This window comes from Aplidium turbinatum, chromosome 2 (assembly GCF_918807975.1).
Source record: "Aplidium turbinatum chromosome 2, kaAplTurb1.1, whole genome shotgun sequence".
In the NCBI taxonomy this organism is placed as follows: Eukaryota; Metazoa; Chordata; class Ascidiacea; order Aplousobranchia; family Polyclinidae; genus Aplidium; species Aplidium turbinatum.
In genome coordinates, this window is record NC_137473.1 from 40,039,542 (window position 1) to 40,058,897 (window position 19,356).

Below are 19,356 nucleotides of genomic sequence, written 5' to 3' on the forward strand. Positions count from 1 at the left end.
ATAATACTCCGGCACTTGTTAAAAACAAGCACAGTACCGTAGTAGATGTGTAAATACTGATTTATGCAAACATAGGCAACTGATTATAACAAGTGGAATTCGTGATGTGGTCTTAACAAATTGATAGACGTTTGTATATTAACGACTTCGAGAAAAATGTGTGCAATCAGTGAGTTTTAGATTGATTGATTTGATCTTTATCATCGGACTGGAAAAGCTTTTTTGAGAGCTTAATTCTTGCAGTTTTGCATACTTGTAAATGTATTGAACCCTGATTGAACCACTGACACAGGCCCGGTCATCGAGTTGATAGACTGGATTTTTCGATAGTTGTTATAGTGTTGTTGCCGGAATTATTCCATTCACTAAGTGCCGCTGAATGGAGAGCAGCCCTGGAAATAGTAATTCAGGATCGTTAAATTTGAGTATCGCTTTATGTGTTTTTTCGAAATGGAGAGAGTTGTTGAATTACATTAGGCCTAGCCTACCTCATAGTAAAACATCCAGTTTTTCAGCGACCGAGTGGGCTGCCACAATCGGATGGCAATAGTTTGACCAAAAAAAAAATTCAATGTGACTGTGGAACCTGACGGAGTGGTTGAAAAAATATTAAAAACTGGACACAAAAGTTAAAAACATTATTCCACCGAATGCAGCAAGGAAATACATATATCAAGATGGTTTCAACAAATGGCTTTCCATCAAGCAGTTCTGCAGAAAGTAAGTCAATTCTAAGACATTCTACGACAGTGGTTCTTCACTTTTTTGTCTATCACACCTCACTTTAGCAGCGGTCACATGTTTTTCTCTCCTCTCCCTTAATTTTGAGCAGGTGCAACTTTGTTTTTGTCGATTTATTCATCCCGGCAGGCTACATATCAGCGAGACGCTTGACACTGCTTCTTAGCAACTAGCTATTTAATTCGAAGTTAAACTCCAGAAATTTCTTAACCTACCTAGCCCAAGTGTAGTGACCTACTGTATTTTTTGGTGGGGGGGGGGGGAGCAGGTACGTGATCAAGTGCAGCCCTTGGATCAGCGAGTGGTGATGCCAACAACCTGATGAGTTTACAAACTTCAAGTCTCTTTGTTCATTGTCTCCGGACAAAGACCTATACCCTATGATATAGCATTTTCTCAATTTTAGGTGATGATGCTCTACGGACACAAGATGAGCCACGCCAGGTGACCCTTCACGTCATTACTGACCCAGGCCAATCAGCGGACGTTATTGTATCTTTTCAGCAGATAGTCTCTTGCTTGGATTCATCACTAAGTGTCATTAACGTGTCGGAGAGATTCAGACCGCTTGAAATAGACAAATCCGAAAATACATCGGTAAGGTTCTAGTCGACACTGATCTGGGATTTTATAATAAAGATAACGACTGATCGATGTGATTAAACGTTAACAGTTTATCACACAAACAATTTCCAATACGCAAGTTTGGTTAATAAGTTTTTCATCTTTTTCCTCTAAATAAAGAGCCGAATAAAAATAGATGCTTAACAATTTTTTGAGTTGAAATCGTTTGTGATCACTGTTTTTGTTTTTCTTTTCAGAGTGAGCAAAAAATTCCTGCACTTGCTGTGGTATTATTTTTTAAAGAAGATTATCAGCTGGACAATGACCAACGTTTCGATCATAACAATCATTTTGCCGTCTTGAAAAATCCAACAGATTTTACACCTAACAATCAAGGAAGAGACAAAACTGACAAGATTGTTGATATTTCACAAGTGTTTTCTAAAAAGTGTTGGCGTTTCCACCATAAAATAGCCGTGACTGGGAAGTTGATCTCGTGCAAGAACAATAAGCAAGAGTATTATGAATTTATTCCAAGCGTTTCAAATTTTTTTGGAAGGAGAAGAAAAACATTACCTACAGTCAAAAATGATCCAGGTTTAAGTTATCCACCTCCTAGATTTCCATTGTGGGGAGTCCGGAAAGTCCACTATGGAAAGAAAATATTGCGCTTCACCTTATTTGTCACTAACGAGAACTGGAACGATCAGATTAGCTTATATAAACTCATCCTGAGAACAGAGGAGGTAAAAATAAGAGACGATTTTTGTTTCTTTGAAACTTTCTCTAATAACGCTACTATTGTTCAATTAGGCTTAAAAAAACTACCAGTGAATCTAAAACCTCAGCCTTTATCGTCGTCAATTTTGCAGTTTAAAGTTAAAAATGTCGGTCAACTTGTTCCCTTGCTTCCGCATTCCTGTGATCCAATTAGCGAGCTTCGATGGAGAACACGTGACCACGATTCCAATCTTATTTTGCTTCAAATCTACAGAACACGAGGTGTCACTGTTGGGTCCAGTTTTGTGAAACGAGTTTTTGAAGATCAAAGAAGTTCAGAAAATAAGAAATGTGAGCTACCTGGAGAGAATCCAACTCGCTTTCATGACTCTCAACTTTCTTCGACGATAAAGCACAAATCAAGAAGAGCTTTACGGAGGGTTGTGAAGCCAAGACAAAGCCTTGGCGAAGAATTAAATACAGATCGGCTTGACAGCGATGGTCTTGGCGACAGTTTTGTCTGTCCATCTTTACCAGAACGAATGCCGCTTCTGGAACCAATCGTGTATTTCCAGCCGACTTGCCAGGTTTCTTCATCATCGTTGTCGTCTACTGCGTCATCTTCAGGTCACCAAACAACTGAAACTATTTCATCATCAAGCCATCAATCAACTGAAAATACTTCACCAAAACTAATCCCAAAAACAATAAAATCTAACAAACTTTCTCTCCAAAAGGTAACATTTTCTTCGACACCTATACCCTCCTTGCCTACACCAAACAAATCGTCGGGACGAAAGTCCGTCACGACCGATAACATTCTGCATGATGTTTCTTCGCACGCAACTACTCCTTTGAATGAAGATGAATTTTACGTTTAAACATTCATTGTAATAAATTTATGCGCAAAACCTTGCTTGACAATGCGATTGTTCTGCATTCGTAAACCAATTTAAGAAACGGCGCTGCTGCCACACTGCTTGTCATTGATGCGGAGAAGGGCGGGGATAGAATGGCAAAGCATACAGACAAAATTACGTTACGAATATGATCAAGTGCAGTGAGAACGTCCATGTGAATTACATTGCAGTTATGAACTTTTCTATGCAAATTTTTAATAAAGTTTATTTGGTTGAGTAGTGCTAAGATGAAAGTTCAACGAGAAGTAAAGTAAAAGGACCTGGAAATATTGAAAACCCAACTCTATGAACCGCATTTGTAACTTCATCCACAAAACAAAAACTTAGAATCAAGTTTGCAACATTATTAGCGACATTATTAATCTCCGAATTTTCAAACTAACAAATCCTCAAAACTGATCTGGAAAGTTCAAACGGGTGAAGTGTTGTTGAATCTCATAACTGTGTTGGCTAAACCATCTGAAGTTTCGTACTTTAAACCTCACACATTGGCCCAAAAGTTTAGCACAGAGTAAGAATATGTCAGTTTTGACAATAACCAGTTTGAACTTCAATTAGTGCAAAAAATGTGACAAATCGGTGTAAAAAAGAAGAAGCTTTATTTATTAGAGTCAATAACAGACATGACGTAAAAATCTACGAATAGCAGTGCGCCCATGCTTGCAAATGATAAAGTAACAAACCAGTCTATCACAAAAGAAACAAAATTCGCAACCAGGTCATAAAATATTCTGAAAAACAAGTAAAAAAGGCTGATAAACGATTTATGGAAAAGGCAGTGCTTAATAGAACAGATCAGTTCAATGAAATCCAGACGCGGCGAGTGGCGAAACATCTTTGACCTTGTGCGGTAAAACAGCAACCGTTTCTTTGTGACGTCCAGTGGCGTATACACTCATCAAGCTGAAGACTCGCTTGACATGACTGACATAACTTCAGAAATATATTGTTCAAAAATTTTAGCTATTTCTTTCAGTTGTGAGGAACGGAGAAAGCAGACACTTCCTGTCGATAGAAACAGCTTCAGTTCCATTGCTTTGGCTTCGCTGAAAACGCAACAAAAAATCTTTTAAGTATCTTGGTATCTTTTTATGCTACAAGCATGCCTGGTGAACAGTTTAACTACAGTTGAACCAAAACTATGAGTTCATTAATACCTTGAAAGTAGCAACTCGGAGCTCTTCAAACAGCCTACATTTGCTTCAAGCAAAGTAACATCAACGGCAGTGCTTTCTTCTGTCCGCGCGGTGGCACCATTGCGACATACAACAATCTTGTTATGGTTTATTTTCAATATGACATCAACCTCAGAACACTTTTTGTCGCCATTGACTTTAAACCGTGAAAGACTGAAATAAAAAACATATCATCAAAAAGTCAACTGGGTCGTTCTAATGCGTAAGTTCTCAACTGCGTAAGTTCCTTTACTCTCGTTTACCCCTCGTCGACTTTCTGGAGGTACTTTTCACCAAATACGTTCTGGTCAAAATCATTTAATCTGTTTTTTTATGCTTTTCCCCCGTTCTCAATTCCAGTTGCGATAGGTGTAACTTAATTTTGAAATAGGAGGCTAAGTTCACTCGCAATTGAGAACTCTGGCTCCAATGTTCCGACAAACTTACAAAGTTGTTTTTTGACCAGCATATCACTGAATGCAGCTCAAGCTATTATAATGTTAAGAAAATCGAACTAAACAGAATATTAATGTAATACTGGCAACTTTCTTGTCATATTGGGCAATAAACTTACAAGAAAGACTTGGTAAAGTTCTTAATGAAAGCCACCGATCCGTATCGGGCGACTTGTCGCATTACATCAAGCTTGTCGAAGCTTCCAGCGTGATGGGCTTTTGCCTTAAATTTAGAAATAACAATAATTATAAGAAACTGTAAACGCATCACATAAATATAGACAAGCAAAAGAATGCTTTCTTGAAATTATGAAATATTGACTCAGTCAAATACAATAGCGTTAAACTAATCAAATTATCCACGAAATCTTTCAAGCACTCGTCATGCTGAGGAGATTTAGTGATGGCAAAGTTAAATCATAGGGCTACCAGTTGCCAGAGAAAGCAACGAAAACAGTTTTATTAAATATTTTAGAAGCATATAATTGATTGTGGAAATCTTTATCATTGGACTGAGAAAGCTTCCTTGAAGCTGAATCCTGGCAGTTGCGCATACTTGAAGAGTAGATTTCTCACCTCTAATGCCTTGAGAGTTGTATATACCATCCTGCACCATTTCTTCGTTTTTCCTTCGCTGTACACAGAGGTTGGAAGACCTTGTTCACAAACGGCCATGACACATTTCATGCTTATTTTGTCTAAGCCGTGTCTGACGCAGTATTGATGAGCGAGTAGCAAGGCAAGATCCTGGGCCTGTTTAAACAATCATGCAAATATATTATGTCGTAGACTTAACTGACCCATTACCTTAGTTAACCAAGAAATGAAATGTCATAAGTGTGATGAAGCTTAAAAATACCAATTTAATAAGTCAACACACAAAGTGACACAGCATTAACCACGCATAGTGGCGTACGCAGGGGGGATTGGCCCTTGGGCCATGGCGCCTCCCGCCTTGAAATAATGTTGATTTTTTTAGCGTTGTTGTGATTGCGTAGTGCAGACATGTTATTATTCAAGAATGGTCTTGGGTAAAAGGTAAAAGTGTTCCCATACTTAATTCAAGTGTCGGGTATGAGAAGATAACGTTCTCATTGTACTAAAGAGAGGTGGGCACTCAGGCAGTTGAGTAAGCTAACTACATCGTCTACGACGTAAAACAGTAGGCTATATGTGACGTGCCGACATTGAGTGTTATATCACATTTTTGTGTTGTGCATGGTATACAAAATCTATGTAAATGAGTAAACTAGTTGCTGCAATCTAAACGAATATCGTCAATGCAAGTTGAGTATGGTTGACAAATCTTACACAATTTGACTTAACCTACTGGTTATTATTAGCAAATAGGCATTTTTTCAATTCGATTTCGTTTCGATTAAAAAAAAATTCGAAAGCCTCCTCTCTCCCCTTAAGAAAATCCTACGTCCGCCTCTGACCATACGTAGAAATGGAAGATATGGTATCTGCAAGAAAGCCACGGCCAATAGCAGCTAGTATAAAATGAAAATTTCTAAAATTGTTTAGCCAGTAGAAGAAGCAAATATAAAAGCTAAGTCAAAAATCAAAGTAGTAGTAGTTACAAAAGGTTTCTGCAGACTCTTAACCTCAGTTCTGGCTTCTCGGTGTTATGTGAATTGCTAATCATAAATAATTGTAGGATCCATGTAAGAGGATTCAACCAAACGTACAATAATCAAAGCCAGTACAATTTTCAGAATAATAAGAGCTAAGAAAAAGAGAAAACAGGGCAGTCAAACAAAACGATGGCAAAACATTAGGACTATTCACGCGTGGACTGGACGCAGTTTAGCGCCATTAAATTAAAAAATTGTATGTAACTACCTTCGTGCATTGGTACTCTCCTGACTGCACTCCTCCACAGATTTGCGAGTACGTAAGCCATGTTTTCATCTGATTGTTTTGAATACCTCCTGCTGCATCCAGTGGGAAAAATAATTCTCTCCTAACAATTCATTATAAAAATAATTTTTGACATCATGATCAGTAAAATATTGTTATGGCTATTGCAATTGTTTACCAATACCGTATTTATGAGCATTATTATCATTTTTTCTAATTCATAAATGTCTCTAACCTGTAATAGATTTTCCAAGGTTCTCGCACTCCATTTTGTTTACTGAAGCTCTCTGCTTGCGAAATAGCGTCCATGACGCGAAAGCGCTCGCTTCCGAGTAAAACAAGCTGCCAAAATAAAGTTTAACATATGCTAAATCAGGGCTTTCCAAAGTTTTTTGCTCGCGACCCCTTTTAATCTCCTAAAATTTTCCGCGACCCTTTACGGTTAAAAGGACAAACAATGCGAAATATACGTTTGTGATATTTATTGAAAGGCTTAATTTAAACGAAAACTAAAACAAGCTATCCGTGATCGAAGCCTACTAACTTGCTACTTGTAGCCTGCTGGAAACAAAATCAAAAAGTAAACACATTTATTCAGGGTGATGGGTGCGACTGCTCTCTGATACAAAGCAAGTCTAGCCGTCCCTCGATGTTTGTCAATGCTGGCAGTTTTAATGTTACTTTCACTGGAACGGCATTTTATCAACATTGAAAACACTGACGCGCACATATACGTAAAGACAAACGGCAGGAGTGCGGTTACTGCTAAGCCATAGCCTATAAACTTTTTTCCAGAAAATTCAAGCCACTTCTAAGAGTCAAAAGATAGATCTGCAAATTTTTCCTGAGATTTGAAAGAGAGTTGCTCGGTACTTTGTTTTTACATTACAAATGGGTTTAATCTAAATTGGTATTGTCCCATTCTAGATAAAAATACTTTTTAAACTTTTTCAACAATCTTGACAAGTGTCAGTAACCAGAAGCTTAATAACGTTTGATTCCACGCCATTGTTCGCCAAAAACTTTTCAGTAAGGGAGAATATTTCACATAAATCATTTTCAATCTTATGTTTCCAGAACTTTAATTTTTTGATGAACGCTCCAACTTTAGATTTCAATGTAAAAACATAGATGATTTTCCTTGGAAGGACAAATTAAATTCGTTCTCCTTTTTTAAGCAAACCTGACTAATAGCATACTTTGAAAAGCCTTTCCAAAAACGTCTTTACAAAAAACGACGGACAAAGTCTAAACTTTATTCCGTTGGAAAAATCACAACTTAATTTTTTAACGCTAATAAAACTTTTTAAAGCATCTGTTTTAGTTTTGAAATCCACGTTTGCAATGCAGTAAAGAGGGTTTTAAACTCTTATTCCATATTTCACTACAAAATACGGGTAGCCTATCTATTGGAGTGCACGACTCTTAATAAAGTTAATAACTTTCACAGCATCTTGCACATAAATGTTAATATGCAGTGCTTTGTGTAAAATTTGTATACTTTCTGCGACCCCCGAAGTTCGTGACCCGACCCCTCAAGGGGTCGCGACCCCCAGTTTGGGAAGCCCTGTCCTAAATAACTGTTTTAATCAATAGATGTACTATCACCACGCAGCCGACAAGTTACAACAGGAGTGATGTATCGGCTGTGAGGCAGAGGGGTAAAGCGACCCACACTACTCTTCAAAAGATGTCGATTCGACATTTAAAACACGTGCTGTGCCTTGGCAAGACAGTTAATGACATCCCAATTCCCAAATAACAGGAGCAGCTAATTCGATGACCATTTATCCCTTCGCTGCTTCACGTAACTGTGTGCTGTGGTGAAAGTGCTGTGCGAGCACAGATAGTTTCAACTGTATTAAAAGTCTGCCTTAATACGGAATAACGTCAAATCCATTCCCTCAGTGCTCAGTGCTTCGCAAATCGAAACCCAATGACACTTTTATAAGGGAGTTTGGAGCGACTGTTCAAGGTATCAAACACACGTCTACCAACTCAGAGGCGTGTACTTTATCGATTAAGCCAGAGGTCGGCAGACAGACATTTTATGATAGTCAAATCCTTTTTCGTTTCTTAATCAATCGTCCTAAATATCAGCGTCACTTTCTGTTGAGATTCAAGTCTTTTCTGTGCAAAGTTGAAATTTTCGAGTGGTTTTAGTCAGTCAAGTGTATTATTGCATTGCAGCCGTCTTGTTGTTTTCGCCTGAGGGCTACTATTTTTTTCATGTTTTATCTAAACTCCAATCACCAGTTTTGTACTTCCATGCAGAATGCCGCATATAACCTGTAACAGTTTCCAAAACAAACCTTTTTATCTAAGGCCAGATAGAGCGAAAAGCCGAAAGTATCTCCCATTCTATTTTTTGAAGCCATCATCTCACATATCTCTTCCGCGGTTGTCGCGGAATCAACAGCTATCGTTCGAACGGATTGATCCATGCAGATAACTGGAAGTCGTATTTCTTGATGAGACTTTGCAGCCTGTCGAAACAACATAGAAACATCACGGTATTGTAGTTGGATCGCATTTTGAGATGGAGAAGCACTATTTTATAAAGTAAATTTGAATAGCTTTTTGTACAATCAAACCAAGATCCATTTTAAGGGAAGTAAGCAATCGTTGGAAATCAAAATAACATGGTTTTCATAACATGAAATAACATGATTTTCTTACTACGCAACACTCGCTCTAACTACAAGCGAAAACGGTTCTAAAGTAGCCTATTTGAATTTTTGTCCAGTGGTACAGCTAGGATTGGCAGCACCCTAACACAGCGACACTTTGGGCGTTTCTTGATAATAACTGCTATAAAGCCATAAAGAATCATTCTTTATGTAAAATTATAAAATTATAAACATTTTTGAGCAAGCAATTTAAAGTCCCCTGATAACCTACAGCTTCCACAAACAGCTATCTCCCCTGGCTCCCCTAGCTATGTCTCTGATTCGAACCTCACGAGATGATACTGCTACTGCACATTACCTGTAGTTCTAATGAACAAGGGGGATTTTTTCTGTCTCCATTCAGCAAGGTCCGAGTGAGCTTTCCCAAGCAGTAACTACTGAAAGCAGTTTGTTCGTGATTTAAAAAAGCTTCAACGTAGTCAAGAATCTGTTGAAATAAACATAGGCTACCTAATAGGCTACCTACTTATAGTCTAAAATTATGGACGATATGAAAATTCACATCAAGTTTTCAGTTTACAAGTAGGCTACAAAGTAAAAAATACTTTCGAATACATATTATTTGTGCCATTTTTTCCAAACCATAAATTTTCGTGATAGATGTTTAGCGATTGAAATTACGCTATTTTGGAAAAGTTTACAAAACAGCCTTCTCACAAATGTAAAGTAGAATACATGAAACTCAAACGAAGCAGATTCGGTCATTTTTGTACAATGTCTCACAGTGTAAACTTTAAACTGATAAGGAGCACACTAAATTCTTATTTTTAACGTGTAACGTGATTATGAATAAAATCAAACTTTGAGTTTATGAGTCAGGCTATCATGCAAAGAAATCTTTAATACATGGTGATGAAGTATTTGTAGCGTCGCCCGCCAACGACGCGACGCCACACAGCCAGTGCATCAAAATCGTATTTATTATCACAACTTGAGACCGACTACCAGACTGGTGTCTATTTAAAGACGCCTGATAATCTCAAGATATGCGACTTTCGCTACCACTGCTCATGTTTAGAGTGGGATAACTTTGTAAATTATTATATCAACTAGCCACAGTAACGACTTAGAAGAAAAAGATTGTTCGACACCCACTCCTAACCAGGAAACCCGCACTTTTTTACAACAATTCAACTATAGCAGACGTTGAATCAATGCAAAAAGAGGCTAATTTGCTGGTTGGGCTACAAAGCTTCAAAAATCTATTACTGTCGCCCACAAGTTATCTTTTTGGATGTAAACTCACCTTTTCCGATGGCGAAAAGCATCCAATAATTACAGCAAACAGTATCCAGCCGAGTGTGTTGCTACGTGCTGATGGGTTGGCAATCATTTGCTTCAAAATTTGACAATATATTTCGTCTTGATAACCGGGGTTTTCTAGACCTACACTGCTCAAAAAACGAACCTGAGGAAAAAATATTTGATCACTTGGTGCTACACAAACGACTAGTGATGCACTGGAGGCAAGATTTTGGCCGGGGGCACGATGTTCCGGCCATAGAAGCTTCCGTCTTTGTTAGTATCTACTTCATAATCAATGTTTTAACCAGGTTGTTGCCAGTAGCGTTGACAGGGTGGTCCAGAGTATATTTTTGGACCCGAGATGATTTTAAGTCCAGAGTATATTTTTGGACACGGGATGATTTCATTCCAAGGGGCCCGGGAACAACTTGAAGAAACCACCTCGTTTACTGGTACACACTCTTATCAAGCAGTGAAGCGACAACCAGGCACTCTTAAAGAAATTCCTTTATGGCAATACTTACATTCCTTTAAAGGGGTTCTTTAAAAAGTAAACATTTGTGTAGATTTCAAATTGGGCTGCGTTTTCTATCCACCTGATGTAGTATTGTTTTTAAAATACTGAAGATTTTATTGACTTCCTTCAACCTATTTTCAATATTAGGCCTACATGTACATTTAAGACCAATGTTAGGCTACAGCCAACATATAGGCCTATAGTTGAATCAAATATAGTTATTATATACTATCTGAATCCTTAACAGCCTGTTTCACCTTTAACGGATCATCAGAAGGGTCTTATTCAAATAGAATATATTCATATTCAAATAGAAAAATAATTCTGTTTGAATAAGACCCTTATGATGATCCGTTAAAGGTGAAACAGGCTGTTAAAGATTCAGATAGTAATAACTATATTTGATTTAATTCGCTCTGCTTTGCTTTTTTGCTTAGCATTGAGCACTTTTTGTAGTACAGTATTAATAGTTTTTATTGTTTTTAGGCCTATAATTGTGTATTCTTGCATTACTACAATACCACAATGAAACATAAAATTACCTTTATCGAAGATAAAGGCATAGATACAGTTGGCACACACACCTCCGGCTCCGGGCGGAATCATTATCACCTCGGGCCCGGAGCCGGAGTCGATAACAGTGGCCTGAGTTCGGCCGGAACCGGAGGTTGTTCCATCATTACCAAACAACAACACGTTGAAGCAAAACAGAGTTTAGAAAGTACTGTAATATGAAAGACTGTTTTGGTGTGGAAGTATTTCATCTATACTTAAAACTAGGTGAGGCCTACAGGGTTTTACCAACTATTTAAGTTGGGTGACAGATGGATGATTATTATGCGCTGTGCCATATCACTAATATGACCACCGCTGATCGAATAATTACCAAAATACAAACCTACCTTTTCCAAGACCGTCATGTTTGCTAAAACTTCAGATGAAAGAGCTGATTGTATATCTTCTGCCAGAGGCTTTGGAGAGTCCGAGTTTCCATTGTAATCTGCAGTGACTAGCATAGAAGCCGGTCTTCTTTTAGGGACTTTTGTTTTCATAATAGTATCCCTATTGCTGAGCTTCCTCCAGATCCTTTTAGAAGCAAGATTTTGTCGCCGTACGTCAATGTTTGATCCAAACAAAGCTTTGGGTTGTCCCTGGAGATGAATAGTATTATAGTATTAGCCAGAAAGGAGTTTCATCACAGTAAAAGTTACGACTTTAGCATTGAAGGATGTAAATACTTTTTAGTACTGATAAATCATTACTAGTATTTAGTAAATACTCATCATGTTTTAACTGAAAGTTTCTAATATAAAAGATGTTTGTTTTCCAAACCTAGTGGTTGTCAGCTTGTATTCTAATTCCTATCCATACATTGAAAAGACTATCAGCACTTTAATTTTAATACGTTTTAATGTTATTTTGTTAAGAAACACTCTTACTTTTTCGAATGTCTCTGTTTGATCTCCCATGAAAGAAAGGATAACATCCCAACAAGCTGTAATTAACTGTAGGTCTCTATTTTTGCGAAAGTCATCCCCAATTGAATTACATCGATTTCTCTCCCGGTTTCCTGTCACATTTAATGTCTAGAATGATGTTACTTTTTTGTGAAACCTACTTAAAAATTTTAAAGACATATTTCTGTTGTCTAAAGACAGTCTTGTTTTACAAGCGTTAAAATTGCAAAACACTTTGCATTATTGTATGGTGAAAGTTTTCATAATAAAAAAATATTAGATGATAATTTCACATGGGGTTTGGTTCAAGGTTTGGCGTTTAGCCATGAAGTAGCAGCAATTTTATCAATATTGTTTGTAGATGCAAACACTGTTGAAAAACGATGATAAGATCTGAAAAACTATTTCAACTCATATACTAGCTCTAATAAAACGTGTGAAGTGTTTTAAAGTTGCAAATCAAGAAAAAACTGTCAGTTACTCTTACAAGTTGCAAAACCACCCTTAAAGCGACAAGACAAGAATATCATCACTTTGTCTAGTAATAAATCACGCCATAAATATGCAAGACATGTCATAATGCGACAAGCAGGCATTTAAATATGGCATTGTCGTATACTGAGTAAGTATAATATAACAATATAACAACAATTGTGTCATAATCATAGGTTTTTGCTTTCATGCGAATGGCAAACGCCTTTTTGACTTTCTTTGTAACAAAGCCATAAAAATAATGTCTAGCAAGTAGCAATAATGCATGGCGTAAATAAGGGATAGGCAACCTACGGTCCGCGGGCCGGATCCAGCCCGCGTGCAGCTTTTTGCGGTCAGCCACAACATTGAAAACTACTCCATGCATCCGGCTCGTGACTGCATTAAAAACTGGTGTATTTTCTGGGCGGACAGGTGTGATCAGGAATTAACAGCGATTTCTATTCATAGAGATTCATAGGATTCAGAATAATGAGTCTCTGAATGTAATTATGCTGTATATTTCTTCGTAGCACCAACGTGTTTTTTAGGCATTTAGGCTACAAAGAAGCTATTTAAATTATCCACTGATAGCCCTACACACGTAGTGGTTGGTACTATGAACGTGTTATGTTGACCACACCATTAAAATTTGTATTTTAAAATTATTGTGCGTGTGTGTGTGCATTAGAACCAGGAATTAGAACTGTATCATAGAGTTGTGTTGAGTGGGCAGACGATCAGAAAAGATAAAGTTTGTAGACTCGCATGGCAAATCTTTGCAGCAACAGTCTATTTTTTACAAAGATGGGCACAGAAGGTGAAAGAAATTTAAAGTTACGCTGTGTCAAAGCGGACAGCAGAAAACATGTGTGAAAGATGAAGTTATAAAGGAATGCTTGATGGCAGCTGCAGAGATCGTTTGTCCAGAGTAAAAGCGGTTATTTTCAACCATCAGCTTTTCCAAGGGCATTTACAAGACGAATTGAAGATATTTATGTGCATGCGAGGAAACTTAAAAGAACGCCGAAAGAACAAATTCAAAGAAGCTAAAAAGACAATACGAGAATAGGTTTCATATTGAACCAGTATGAGTTAAGATACTTAACGTTTAGTTTGCCTACTTTTATGTTATTGAATGAGTATCATTGCGGTTCGCCTACGCATAATCACTCGTTTATTTGGGCCGCGGATGCAAAAAGTTGGCCACCCCTGGCGTAAATGGTCAATGGTAGATAAAAGTGATTTACAAAGTACTACATGTGCAGAAGACGTCAGTCAAACATTACCATATTTTGTATGTTTCAGCTTGTACTTTCAATATCCTCAGAAAACAATTGCTTGAAAAATATCATTTCACTCAGAAGAGAAGTGCTGTGTCGTTTAAACTGTTTTCCAGAAAAAAGTCTAACTTTTGGGCGATCCTTTAGTTTGTCGTATTTTATTTTTACCAAACAAGCGTATTTTATATTTTCAACCATATTTTGAAAACTCGACGTGCAGAATTTTTGTTGCCACTGCTTTCAAATCAAAATAAGACTATATTAAAGTTAAACCAAATTATTGTAAATTAGACAATTTATTAAATTAATAGAGAAACGAGAATCCATTTTACTAATAAGGCGACATGAAATGAAACTGGCTTATAAGTGACATATCGACAAGTTTATGACTTTTATGGGCTACTAACGCTTTTCTAATGCCAATAGGTACTGTGGTACGGTATTAGTTCAAGAATAAAAAATACATTTCAAAATTTAACAGTTCTAACTTCTAATTTATTTAAAAATTGCAAAGTAACCTAGCCTACCATTTAAAAAGGGAACTTCCAAGTACGTTTTACTCGGCTTGTTATCTTGCGACAATTGCTTTTTCAAAATCTTTAAATTCGTGCTTTTTAGCAATGGTAAATTCGGTCTTAACTCAAAGACTCCGCTAACTCCAGGAACGAAACATTCCTTTACCAGCTGCTCCATCGCTGGAAAACTTTTTTTATTAGAACTAACTTTGAATCTTTCGTCTTTGTTTACAGTATGTTGATTATTTACATTTGAAGTACAATGGTGCTCTTTCCAACTTCCGTTTCGAAGAATTGAATCCAGTGTTACTTTCTTGTTGACGATATCCTGAGTTTTACTTTTGCAACAACGCACCTTTAAGCTTGGTATTTCCTCATTATAACATATATATCAATACAGCTTAGAGGTTTTTGCACCTGTAGCATATATTATTACCAATAGGAAAAGTTTACATAATTTACATGATAGACCCACTAGGCTACTGTTACTGTACTTTGTTAAATATGTGTTGTAGCATCAGCAATACAGCATAAGCTTGCATAATAACTTACCACATACGGAAAGCACTTAAAAATTATTCTTGTTCAACGTTCTTGCCAAGAACTTCTTGGTGAAATAAATATGAATAAAACAAGTTGGGATTATTGATAACAATCGTTGGATTGCTTCACGATGATGTTTTAATTTATCGTATGGTTTATCTTCATGTAAACCGGATCCATGATGTATTAAACATTCAATCTTGTGAAGATAACGTTTTGTCGCAACTTCCAAGAATAAAGAAAAAATTGAGCCAAACCTTGAACTATGTAGGCTAATATTTAAAAGACTTCTCAAATAATTTATTGCAGCAGTAGGCATCGTGAAGGTTGACAAATAGGAATCATCTCTACTCTACAAGTGTGTCTGTGATAGCCTACTGCCGTAAGAGAGAAAACTGAGGTACAATAACTGAGTTAATTTTGGACTCAAAAGCAAGAATTTAATAACTTTTCGGCGGCTAAATCTAACTATTTGGCTTTAAACAGGCTGAGGCTTTGACGTGAATTGTTCAACCTACCGAAACTCTTCTTCAAATCCCAAATGGGTTTATAAATGTCAACTAGTTCACCTGTGCTAGGTTTTATAAATAGCAACTTGAAATGCGAACTTTGTGTCGAGACATGCAATTTATAGTCAAAAAACAAAAAGATAGCCTACAGTAGGCTATGTCTCTTTTACTTCAAAGGACTTTTGAACACAAGCATAAAAGAAAACTTTTTTCAAATCACAGCATACTTTCTTCAACATCCAAAATAATAATTTTACGTTAAGATACAGTATTCCAGGCAAAAATTCCACCTTATGGATGGAAAAATTCCCCAACAACAACACTTCAACAATCGGAAACTTTACTCTGTCAATATCGGTGACCGGGTCTGCGTCAGTGGTTCAAAGCCTCTACAAGCAGTGGCGTAGCCAGAAAAAAAATTGGGGGTTGGCAAATATTTGATGAATTGAAGAGAACAACAAAGTGTTTGGCGTATCCTGGTGGGTTGCGCAAGGGTAGCAATAAAACTGGTGGGGGTTAAAGCGTGCCAAAGGCACGCGTATTCTAGGGGGTCCGGGGGCATGGTCCCCCGGAAAATTTTTGAAAAATTACACTCAAATAATGGATTGTAGCGCTTTCTGGAAACACTCTTAGGGTAGCTAATATTTGTATGAAATTTATTAGCAGATAAACAGCTATTAACTTATTAAAGATAGCTCTTACACACGAACAGGCAAAAACTGCGGCTAAAATTAGAGCACACGAAATACTCAGCTACACAAAAACTCAATAACTACACAAAAACCCAACAGAGTCGAGTAAGCCATTCTGAAATTGCTTCCACAAATTAGTTCAAAGAAACGTATTGCGTAAATTTTGCGCGATTTACGATTTGCAAAATGTATTGGTGTCTTTCTGTGCGTCTAAAACAAGTCCTTGGAGATGTTAATAGCCAGATGTCTTGGAAAACGTTATAAATTTCTACAAATTTTATTACATTTTCAACAAAGGGCTCAACTGCGGAATCCAAACTTGGAAAATTTGGGGGGGGGGGGCATGGCCCCTTTCGCCCCCCCTGGCTACGCTTATGTCTACAAGTACGCCAAACTGCCAGGATTAAGCTCTCAAAGAAGCTTTTCAGTGCGAGGATAAAAATTCAATCAATCAGTTACTTTCGAACAAAGTCGTGCAAAACAACACAAGCGAATGAGAATTTTTTTTACTTGACAACTGACAAGGTAGAAGAAACTACACATTCAACATAATTTGTCTGAATGAATTCTTTCAAAAAGACTAAACTTTTCATAACTTGCTTAACTCTATGTTAGTGATTGTTATTCCTCTTCAAACTCTTCTGCTGTCACTACAACTGAATGAAGTGTTGTTGTTGCCAGTCTTTTGATGTCTGCAACTGCCAACCAGCAAACTCGAGACTCGACAGCTTTACTGGATCAATTGAATGAAGACTTGCTCTGCGAACTAATCGACCAGAACGAGGCAGCTAAAACTGCTGACGTCCACACACGTTGTTCGTTGAGCGCATTTGCATAACTAATTCTGAAACGCTTGTAGATGAGGCCATTGGATTTGGATGTGATATTCTAATATTTCTTCATACTTTTTCTTTTGTTATTGGCAAACGTATGGTGGCTGTAGGGAGTGTAGGCTACATTTTTTGCTTAGTTTAGAATGAGATTTAAGTTGAGTTGGGGTTCACAGACTCGTTTGGTGTAGTACAGGGGTCACCAACTGGCGGCCCGCGGGCCGCATGCGGCCCACCACGCTGTATCGCTGCAGCCCGCGGAAGGTATCAGCGTACAAGTATAACCAAAAATACTTTTCTTGAGGAGTTAAAGAGCACAAAGGCAAAAAATACTTTCCGGGAAGCATATTTTTGCTTTGCATACGATTCCACCGACCGACCAATCAGATTATAGTTCTAGGTGGGGGTTGCTTAAAGCTATTCCAATGCGATGTCCACTCACACTGTCCCAGTGGTTGATTAAAATGTCTGTTTTCGAATTTCGAAAATGTCTGTGAGCATAGGGTTGCTTATTTTAAGTTTGCAAATGTCATGTATACACTAGTGTGCAGTAGCGTAGCCAGGAATTTTGAAAGGTGGGGGGGTTTTGACCACCCAGCGGCGGGGGGTGTGGGGGGCCTCCCCCAGAAAATTTTGAAAAATTATTTTGAATTTGGTGCATTCTGAGAGCATTTTCAACAAAAATGTGGGTACGAATATTCCTGTAAAATGGTGCTGTCCGGTAGCATAGCAAAAGGATAAGATCATGTTTTCTTCGGCATTTTTCGAAAATAAAGCTAGGTCTCTGTGTTTTCTTGTTGCTAATTCTTGGCTGAGATGTTTGAATGTTTGGTATTGGCAAAACTCGTTCTTTTAATGCAATTTTGTTTAAAATTAGGCAATTTTTTATTAGACTGAAAGCATCATTCTCAATATCGTGACGTCACACGCGTGCCAAAGGGGGGTTGTAACCACCAACCCCCCCCCCCCCCCATTGGCTACGCTACTGCTAGTGTGCGTTTCATCGTTATTGCGTTTCACGAGCAGTGTTCTCTTTATGCAAGTTTTTGTTGGCAAAATAGATCGGTGTGCCAACTCAATTTATAATAAATTGGCAAAATATTATATATAAATTTAACGACTTTTTCTGATTGTAGGGGAGAACCTCCATCAATGGGACAAATTTTGCGTTTTGCTAATTTTTTTAAATTTTGTAACGAAATGCAGTGCTTTTTTTTTTACAACACTTATGCTAATGCATTTTTTTTCAAATAACACTTGGTTTGATTTCATTATCTCCAGTGGTTTAGAAATAACGCGCAGTTTTTTAAGGTAACTCAAAACGTCCCATTGTTGAATCTGGCTCCACCATTGGGACAGGCAATTTCTAACAATGGGACACAATTTATTATCTGTGTAAATGCACATTATAAACTTGATATTCACTTTGTTATTGATTATATTTACTGTAGTGCATTATTAAAGTTTTCTAAATTTTTCTCAACTTCATCATTCAAAATCTTTTTGACACCATAATGAAGTTGAAAACCTAGATTGCTTTTAAGATCATTATTTGCTTGGGCTCTTTTGTATGTGTCAACCCAGCTTTTCAATGTTTGGCTTGGTATATCAAATTCTCTTGCTACAGGTCTATTTTTTTCCGTTTGTATTGCTTTTTCAACAGCAGTTTTCATAGTTAAAGGATCTGTGTTTCCCTTTTTACGAATAAGTCGAGTTGATTTACAGTGTCCCATTGATGGGCAAGACCTGCTGTCCCATTGTAAGATGCCATCCGAAAATGCAAAAAAAATCAGCTAATTTCTTAAAGACTACTTCACTGACAACAACGTTTTGTCCCAAGAACTGCCAGACATATAGACTATGCTACCGTGCTTTTTCAACTTGCTTCGCCAAGTATGTACAAAAATATCTTCAAGACAAGCGACCTATCTTTTTTTACTTTGGGTATCAAAAAACACACTTTTTTTTTAACAAACCAGCCATGCATGCAAATTGAAGGATCCCACTGTTGGTACAAGCGAAAGACTACATGGCGAATTGTAATTCGTCATATACATTGTGCTCGCTTGATCAACCAAGCGTGGGAAACCAAGTGTCCCATTGTAGAATCGTCCCAATGATATTATGAAAATATTTAGCTTAGTTCTGCAAAATGTTTTTTTTTTA

The 19,356-nt window shown here is 37.4% G+C and overlaps 2 protein-coding genes across 2 annotated transcripts; one reads left to right on the plus strand and one right to left on the minus strand.

The window, feature by feature from the left end:
- The first annotated feature begins 603 nt into the window (after positions 1-603).
- On the plus strand, positions 604-3,151 carry LOC145764644 (protein FAM124A-like). The gene is made up of 3 exons (XM_082576282.1): positions 604-720; positions 1,148-1,338; positions 1,563-3,151. The coding sequence occupies exons 1-3, from the start codon at positions 651-653 to the stop codon at positions 2,904-2,906; spliced, it is 1,605 nt and encodes a 534-aa protein (XP_082432408.1). The 5' UTR covers positions 604-650; the 3' UTR covers positions 2,907-3,151.
- A 378-nt stretch (positions 3,152-3,529) lies between these two features.
- LOC145764643 (myosin-VIIa-like) lies at positions 3,530-14,976 on the minus strand. Its single transcript, XM_082576281.1, has 12 exons — positions 14,629-14,976; positions 12,330-12,460; positions 11,793-12,041; positions 10,375-10,536; positions 9,427-9,555; positions 8,751-8,924; positions 6,674-6,780; positions 6,421-6,541; positions 5,152-5,328; positions 4,695-4,798; positions 4,103-4,294; positions 3,530-3,991 (listed from the first exon to the last, which is right to left on the minus strand). Exons 1-12 carry the CDS (start codon positions 14,792-14,794, stop codon positions 3,844-3,846), a joined length of 1,860 nt encoding a protein of 619 aa, XP_082432407.1. The 5' UTR covers positions 14,795-14,976; the 3' UTR covers positions 3,530-3,843.
- Between the last annotated feature and the right edge of the window lie 4,380 nt (positions 14,977-19,356).